The 9,090-nt window shown below is 29.4% G+C and overlaps 3 protein-coding genes across 3 annotated transcripts; all 3 read right to left on the bottom strand.

The window, feature by feature from the left end:
• Positions 1-596: 596 nt before the first annotated feature.
• On the bottom strand, positions 597-2,432 carry OCT59_004632 (uncharacterized protein; the record flags this gene model as incomplete). The annotated part of the gene is made up of 2 exons (XM_025322905.2): positions 597-1,831; positions 1,943-2,432. 2 exons carry the CDS (start codon positions 2,430-2,432, stop codon positions 597-599), a joined length of 1,725 nt encoding a protein of 574 aa, XP_025165044.1.
• Positions 2,433-2,598: 166 nt separating this feature from the next.
• OCT59_004631 (uncharacterized protein) lies at positions 2,599-4,649 on the bottom strand. Its single transcript, XM_025322906.2, has 3 exons — positions 4,328-4,649; positions 4,077-4,235; positions 2,599-3,984 (listed from the first exon to the last, which is right to left on the bottom strand). Exons 1-3 carry the CDS (start codon positions 4,596-4,598, stop codon positions 2,810-2,812), a joined length of 1,605 nt encoding a protein of 534 aa, XP_025165045.1. The 5' UTR covers positions 4,599-4,649; the 3' UTR covers positions 2,599-2,809.
• Positions 4,650-5,334: 685 nt separating this feature from the next.
• OCT59_004630 (uncharacterized protein) lies at positions 5,335-7,120 on the bottom strand (the record flags this gene model as incomplete). Its single annotated transcript, XM_066148412.1, has 3 exons — positions 5,335-6,398; positions 6,512-6,784; positions 6,868-7,120. The coding sequence occupies 3 exons, from the start codon at positions 7,118-7,120 to the stop codon at positions 5,335-5,337; spliced, it is 1,590 nt and encodes a 529-aa protein (XP_065997013.1).
• Positions 7,121-9,090: the final 1,970 nt, after the last annotated feature.

Raw genomic sequence — 9,090 nt, 5'->3', positions numbered from 1 at the left:
TTTTTGGTTAGTAACAATCATTCAATATTTGTACAATTTGCTTTGCATTCGAAAAAGAATTCTATAATATACTAACAATCTATCATCCTTTCTTAATAAACTAAAAAACGATTCCATTAGGCTTAATGGCTGATGTAATGACCGATATTTACTCCCCTTAAAAAGAATTCTAGAATTTAAACATTACACGACCACTTTATTCCAAAAAGAAGACTAAAATTTGAACGAACCTTATTAATTATATTTAATATCTAAAATTACGGAACTCTATTTCAAATATAGAATTCTAGAATTTAAACATTACACGACCACTTTATTTCAAAAAGAGAACGAACCTTATTAATTATATATAGCGATAATTTTTAATATCTAAGATTACGGAACTCCTATTTCAAATATAGAAATCACAAATCTTTCTTTTCTAACATTATCCCGTTGTTCCTTATCAGTTTAATCAATAAATTCATTAATATAATAATGCCGATAATAAAATATAATATTAAAATGATTTATTTACATATATTCTGTTATAGCATTTCCACAATATTTTTGTTACACGATTATAAATACATATAATATATAGTGAATTTTTTTTTTTAGCGATTATATGGAAAATCATGGGGAGAATAATAATTGGATGAAGACATGTTACGATTGTTACGAGCATTAGTCCTTGTATTATTATTATTTCTATTATCTATATTATAAGATGTAGATGGGCGAGTATGAACAGGATAAGGAGAATGAACAGGGTTAAAATGATGAGCAGGACTAGAAGAATAAGCGGGATTAGAAGAATTAGATGATGTATAAGTAAGATTATAGTTAGAGGGATTAGAATTAGAAGAGTGAACAGAATTAGTATTTGAAGGATTCGGATTGTAAGATGCGGGTGCACCACCAATTTCTTCGTAAACGGAAGAAGTTTCACTAGAAACACTACTTAAAGGTATTTTACCACCAATATTACTTTCATTACTATACATATTACGAGCATCAACAATATCTCTAGGTTCATGATAACTATTTTGATTATCAAAAGTACTCATTGGTTCATGATTAGTACTAGGATAATTTCTATCAAAAATATTCATTGGTTCATGATTAGATGAATGAGGACTCATATCATCACTTCTTTGAGTAAAATTAGTGGGTGCATGACTTTCTGCTTCCGAATAATGTGAATATGTTACGCTATTGGTTTTAGCTTTTCTTTTTTGTTTTTTGCAAAAAAGTATTGTTAAGATGATACCGATAGCAGCCATACCAACTATTCCTCCTAATACTGATGAAATGATTATAACATCATTACTATTACTTAAAACTTTTGGAGTTGATGGATTCGTTGAAATTGATGGATCCGTTGAAATCGTTGAACTTGGTGGATTAATTGATGATGTTTGTGTATAATTCGGAATTCCGGGTGCTATAACATATTTTTCTATTATATGTAGAACTCCATCATTTAATAAAATATCTGGTTTAATTACTTTTATGTCATTCACAGAAAATACATTCTCATCATTTGAAATTTTAAGAGTAGACCCTTCTTTACTTTCTTGATTATAAGTAGGTCCTATTATTATTCCCGAAAAAATTACTCTTGGTACAACATGATAATTAATAAATCTTGTAAGTTGCGTCAGATTACTGGTAGAAAGTAATTCCTTTGGCGCTTGCAACATAGCATCATTTGATGGTGCAAATATTGTTACTCCTACAAAGTCTTCAAATGTATTTGCAAGATTTGCTCCGGTAATCACTTGCCCAAAATAATTTAAGTCGTTTATATTATTCATTGCTTTCATTGGACTTTCTGGTAATAAGATGACTGGAAAGTAAAAAAAAAAGGAATGAAAAGTTTAGCTAAAGATCCACATTTCGCTAAAAAAAAAAAAATTTATCAAAGTATATATACAGTATAATATAATTATTTACTAACTTGAGTCTATGATGTGAATAACCCCGTTACTAGCGAGATTATCCGCGTTAACAACTTTCCCCATAATATTTCCATTACCAACGGTAATAACTCCATTATCATTTTTAATAATTAATTTTTGTTTTGCATTTGGTATTCCTAATTCTGGAGAACCGATAAGTGTCGGTTGATATTGAATCTTATTAAAATCACTTGATTTCGCTTCAATTGGTATAATATGATATCTTAATATATTATTAATAGCTTCTGGATTTAATTTTCCTATTTTTCCAAATGCTTGATCTGATGGTGCAAAAATAGTATATTTCGCTCCTTTACCTATATCTGTATTTTCAATAACCGGAAGATTTGTCGCTAAATTCGTTACTGCGGTAAAAAATAATAAATTCGGATTATTTTGTATATTTTGTAAAATATTTAAATTAATATTTTGTGCATGACTTAATCCTATTATTAAAAAAATTATAAGATAATTTATTATTTTGAACATTTTTTGTTTTTATGTTATTTTAAACAACAAATGAAATGTTTTTTTTTTTTCCTTCCGGTCCTACTATTTATGCAAAAAACTACAAAATGAATTTATTAATTTGGGACATCTGTTTGACAAAGGATTAGCTGATAAACCAAATAATAATAATAAAGTTTGATATTTTGTTTGTGTAACGTGTACATAAAAACCAAAAGATAATCATTTATTAAAATCATTCATCACCTACTTAATCAGTAAACTTGAATCGGAGAAATTTCTCCTACTATAAACAATTTTTATGAAAAATAAAAAATGTATTATCATAAATTAAATAAGAATTATTATTATTGCTTTGTAAATAACTTTTATAATACAAATATAAATACAGTATTTAATTATAAACTTTTTCCATTAAATCCAACAAGTTTGTCGGAGAAATACATACTCCATGATAAGGGATCTGAAAAAGATTTTACAGCCCACATAATGTTATTAGGAGTACCACCTAATGCTCCATAATTTCCGGTTGGTATTCCCCAAGTATCATGTTGTACCCCATTTTCATCATAAACAAGACAATCTAATCCAACATTTTGGGAATATACCCCGATACACCAACCTCCATTATTCAGATTAAGTGTTGCAGGAGTTTTAGCATCAGGTGCATGTTGTATATCAAATTCAAATGGAACCGTGGATAATTGTTCACCCGTCGCTGAAAATGTAATCGCAACAAATTTTGTATATGAATTTAATCCGTTCGATTTAATTGAAAGCAAGCATTTATATCCACCACTGCCACCTTCTATAGGATTACATGCTTGAATTTGAAATTCTACTTCTAAGAGTTGATTATTTTGAATGTTTTGATAGATAGGATAAGGTCCACTAATAAGTGTTGCATCTGTTAAAAAATAAGCGAATAATTCAATTGGTGGATTATAAACATTATTTTTTGGATTTGGTTTCCCAGCAAATGATCCCATAATTATAGAATATTGTGATGGTCCAGCTGCAAATACTTTAAATAATCCTCCACCAAAGCTTTCTGACTCTAACTTATTTGGTACTGTCACGTTTGATATTGATCCGCCATAGGCTTTATTAAATTCAGCACCATCTGTTGTCCAACTTTCCCATATTATTGATGAATCAACATCATGATAACATAAATACAGGAATCCATTTGGACCTTGTACTGCATTTGTCTCATCACAATTACCCTCAAGTTCAATATTCTTTACTAAATGGTTGATATTTTTTATTGAATATATATCCCCACAAAATTTTCCTCCACATGGATAATATATTAAAACAAATTCGTTATAAAATGTTAGAACTTTTATTTTATCATTAGCAGCTTTGGGTCCTTCTGATTTTGGTGCTGGTGATGGTGATGGTGTTGATGACGGTGCTGATGCTGGTGATGATGATGGTGACGGTGCTGGTGCTGGTGATGATGATGGTTCCGGCGCTGGTGTTGGTCCTTCGGGTGATTTGCCTCCTTTTGGACTATCTGGACTAGCTGGATTAGCTGAACTAGCTGGACTTGTTGATTTACTTGATTTAGCTGGATATGGATTATTAATTATCATATGACTAAGTTAATTAATCCATAATACATACGGCAAAAAAATTAAAGAAAATAATAACAAACGTTACCTTCAGAGTGAACTGTAGTAGTAGGAGTTCTTTTATGAAAAACTCTTCTCATTGATTTATCCCGTTTATAATTGTCATAAAATATATACCATCTTTTTCTTTTCGAAGGTGTTGGAGGACAAAAATTATCCTGAGGTATTCTAGCATTGCCATCATCACCTTTAATAAAATAAGGAAAATTACTATTATTTGAATAATCAATTATCTTTTATCATTTACTATAATGAAAGAAGAAATTATCAATTATTTACCTAAATCCAATGAATATACCGTTGCCCCTTGACCAGGTATAACGGTACGAAAAGAAATTTTTGGTTCATTACAGATACCATTGGTGTAATCCAATCGAACCGCGCGCAAGACAATTGTATTGTCTGTAAATTGGGAACCAGTATCAATTAAATTAAATCCGACGGTACTTTCTTGGATAGTTGTATTTGTTAATTCAGCGGTGCATTCATTCAAATAATATATTATGATATGGACTAGTATAAGCAAGAGCGGCTTATTTGTCGTTTTCATTTTTTATTCACAGATATAAAAAAGAATAAAAAAATAAATAAAAACGAGGTTAAATATTTCTTTTTTTATAAAATAACTGTATTTATAGAAAAAAAAAAAATACGCCAAAAAGCCAAAACTTTATTTTTAAAATTTTATTTTTGTAAAATTACTAATTTGGTATAATATAAATTTTTAAAGTGGGATCATTTTAAGGAAATTTTGTATAATTTATATAATTTATACATTTTTAATTTATTGTAATACGGTACATAATTTTTACTAAAACTAACGATCTTCATTGTTCTAGAAATGTGAAATATGTAAATAGTCGTGAATAATATGTACGATGGTGAGAAATAAGGAGCAAAAAAGAACAAAATAAAATAAATAAAAAGATCTCACATATATGCAGCTGTTTATGATGATAATATTAATGAACTTTAAAAACGTGAATGAATGTATATTAAAAATCGCGTTGTGTAACGAAATTTCGGACTTACAACTCCATGACATGATCAGATGAGATGTTTATTATCTTATTCATTGTATACAATTCTATTACTGTATAATACATTATATTCTAATTATTGGATGAGCGACATCCATATCGGTCCACTAGGATCGACATTTTCATCATATACTTTATTTAACATGTAAAATTTATAATTATATAAAATAATAATAATATAATTTTATTTATGATAAAATAAAAAAAATACATTTTAAAAAAAAAAATTTAATAGATATGAACTAATTATTTATTCGGAACATTTGGTTTGAAGCCTGTTACTTGATCAGTAGATATAATTTCCCATGATAATGGGTTTGTAAATTGTGGGATTGCCCACATCATATTATCGGGTTGATTACCAACTTTTGAATAATCACCAACAGGTATTCCCCAAGAACCATGATAACCTCCTTGTTCATCATAAGCAAGGCAGTCCAACCCTTTCAAACCTACTACGCCAATACACCAACCTCCATAATTTAAATTAAGACTTGCGGGAGTCTTTGTCCCTGTTATTTCAAATTGCACGGTACCTGTAGGCTCACCATTTGCTGAAAATGAAATTGCAACAAAATTTGTTTTTGAATCTGTCTCATTTATCCTATATGAAATTAAACATTTATATCCTTCACCACCTACTTCAGCATTACAAACCTGTATTAAAAATTGTATCGTACCACCAAAATTCTCACCATTTTGATAAATAGGAAATGGACCACTAATAATAACTACGTCAGTTATGAAATACGCAAATAATTGGACCGGCGTATTATAAATTTGACTATTTGGATCTGGTTTGCCAGGAAATGATCCCATAACGATTGAATATTTTGATGGTCCAGTTGAAAAAACTTTAAAAAGTCCTCCACCAAAATTTTCTGCCTCAATTTCATTTGGTACTGTCACATTCGATATCTTTCCTTCATAAACTTTATTAAATTCAATTCCATTTGTTTTCCAACTTTCCCATGAAATTGATGAATCTACATCATGATAACATAAATACAGGAATCCATCCGGACCCTGTACTGCACTTGTCTCGTCACAGTTACCCGTAAAAGATACTGACTTTACTAAATTTTTGATATTTTTTATTGAATATATGTCCCCACAAACTTGTACTCCACATGGATAATATATAAGAACAAATTCATTGTAGAATGTGAGAATCTTTATTTTATCGTTAACAGCTTTGGGAGTAGGTGCTGGTGCTGGTGCTGGTGCTGGCTCTGGTGTTGGATCCTTACCACTTGATGGTGTTGGATTCTTTGAATCTGGTGGACCTGCTGATGGACTTGCTGGAGCACCTATACAATAATAATTATAGTAACAAAGTTAATATATGAAGTGATAGATATGTATTAATAAAATTTTACACGAAATCTAGAATATAGCAAAGTAAATTTAAAATTGTATTTACCCTTAGGAGAAGGATGAGGAGGATGATGAGAAGTATGATGGGGAGGATGGTGATCATCGGAATGATGACCATGACCATGTTTGTGATGGCCATGGCTATGTTTGTGATGGTCATGGTCATGATGGTCATGATGGTCATGTGGAGGGGATCTCTTGTGTATACGGCGACGTTCATGAAGTATATAATTATCGTCGAATATGTACAATTTCCGCTTTTTTGGTGATGGTGATTTACAAAAATTGTCAGGAGGTATTCTGGTATTGCCATCTTCCGCTTTAATAAACAAAGAGAGAAAATTTTTTAACCTATTTAGAAGTCATGGGAAAAAAGAAAAAAAGAGGTGCCAAAATATTTACCCAGATCCAACACCGATATCGTAGTTTGCCCTGCTATAAAAGATCGAAACAAAATCGCCGGTTCATTACAGTTAATGTTATTAGGGTCTACCCGAGCTAAGCGTAGAACATTCGTATTATCAGGGAATGGTTGATTCTCGCTTAGAATACCCAAGCCAACAGTGCTTTCTTGAATTGAAGAATAATATAGTGCTGCATGTGCAAATTTTATAAAATAAATTAATAGAATATGAGGTATGAATAACAAAAGCATTTTTTTTTAAAAAAAAAATAATAATAAATAAATAAAAATAAAAATGCTCCATTAAATATATGCGTATATTTATAAAAAATTTTCGCACTGTAAAGTCAAGTAAACACTTATTTTTTGATTAGATTATTTGATTATCTTTTGTATTTTGAAGGATAAGCCATTTCTTAAACGGTATTTCATTTGTAAAATTTATACAAATTCCCATAAATGTTTTCTCATTTAAAAACAATTTTTGGCGTGTTAATGTGAAGAAAGATACGGAACATAGTAATTGTAATAGATATAAGATTTACCAAACTTATTTCATTATATTGTTTTTAAATGGGTAGATTAAATAATTTTTACAATATAAAAAAAAAAAAATTAGTTCTAGCTTAAATTAATCCATTTTTGTATAAATGTTCATTTAAATGAAACCATATCGGTTACATAACTATAAAACAATATTTTAAAATAATTTTCAATCGTAAAAACCATTAAATTCGTTAACCTTCTATAATTATAGAATTATTACTTTTAAAGTATTTCCTTTTTAATCGAAAGGCTAATTGTCCCACTAACCACTAAATCTGCGCTTTGGATGGATGCCATGATTCATTTCTATCACATCGTGTGCACAATTAATTTTATTAATTTCGGTAATGTGATGAGAAAGTATTGTTACAAAGCAATTATTTTAGTAAAGGACAGAATTATTATTTTACCATATTGATGAATTCCATATATACCCTTGTACTGAAAATGTACAGTTGACTTAAAATGATTAATCAAGATTTATATCAGGTTCTTGGAAAAAGAGGAAGGCAGAAAAAACAAAGTTACCGAAGGTGAAAGATAAAATAAACATAATTACAAGTTTAGGATTAATAGCGGGAATGGTAGCCAACCTGATAGATAAAGCAGCCATAAAATACCAATAATTTTTCTCAACTACTCTTGGACTTATGTCATGACATCACATTCCCCATGGCGTTTAGAAATTTATCTCAAAACTGCATTTAATAGAATTTTTTTTTAAAAAAAATCTTACCCTAATTTTAAGCTATAGAGTTCCAAAATGGGTCAGGTCAGGTCAGGTTAATGACCTGAAATTTTTTCAGGTTAGATTATATCAGATTATCTGTTTGACCTGACCTGATCTGCAATCTGAATACATTATGCTTTATACATAAATTTATGGCAAAATTCATCTGCTAATAAAATATTCATTAGAAAGAAAAGAAAATTTTACATATTCTTTTAAATATAATATTAAAATTTAGACTTCGAAAACTAAAATATTACGGCCGGAATTATGTGATCGGCATAGAAATTTCCTGTTTTGGAATACTTGTGAAACCAAATCCACCCAATTTTTGCGGGAGGCAAAATTTCCTTTTTTAGAAGTTTGTGTAACGTCACGTGATAATTGGCCAATGGGAGAAATGTTACACAAGTATTTGGGATTTGGGATGGGATTTGGGATTGGGATTTGGGATGGGATGGGATATGGGATGGGAGGGGAGGGGAGGGGAGGAGATGGGAGGGGATTTTAAATGGGCGGCAAGTATAGTTAGGAGCACTAATATGAATCTTAGTTTTACTTTTTTTTTGTTTTTTTTTAATTTTATTAATAAACGATTACTAATAACTGTTCTTTTCTTTATTTTTTTTAGGTTCAGTAAGCTTCTGAAGAATAAAAACCCAAAGATAAAAATTCGTAAGTATAAATCTTTATATATATTTTTTTTATTACAAACGGTGTTGTAATAACCGAAAATATAATGAAATAAAATAAGGATAAATAATTAGCCGATGGATAAATAATTAACCGATGGGTAAATAATTAACCAATAAAATTATATTTATAGTTTAGTTTAGTGTAACGAGATAGTCATATGATAATAGATCTTCAAATTTTATTAGAAAAAATAGAAGTATTAGAAATATTTTTTCTTAAAATGTATAAATACAAGTGGATTTCGATAGAA

This window comes from Rhizophagus irregularis, chromosome 12 (assembly GCF_026210795.1).
Source record: "Rhizophagus irregularis chromosome 12, complete sequence".
Classification (NCBI taxonomy): domain Eukaryota; kingdom Fungi; phylum Glomeromycota; class Glomeromycetes; order Glomerales; family Glomeraceae; genus Rhizophagus; species Rhizophagus irregularis.
This window is presented reverse-complemented; position numbering and strand designations above follow the sequence as displayed.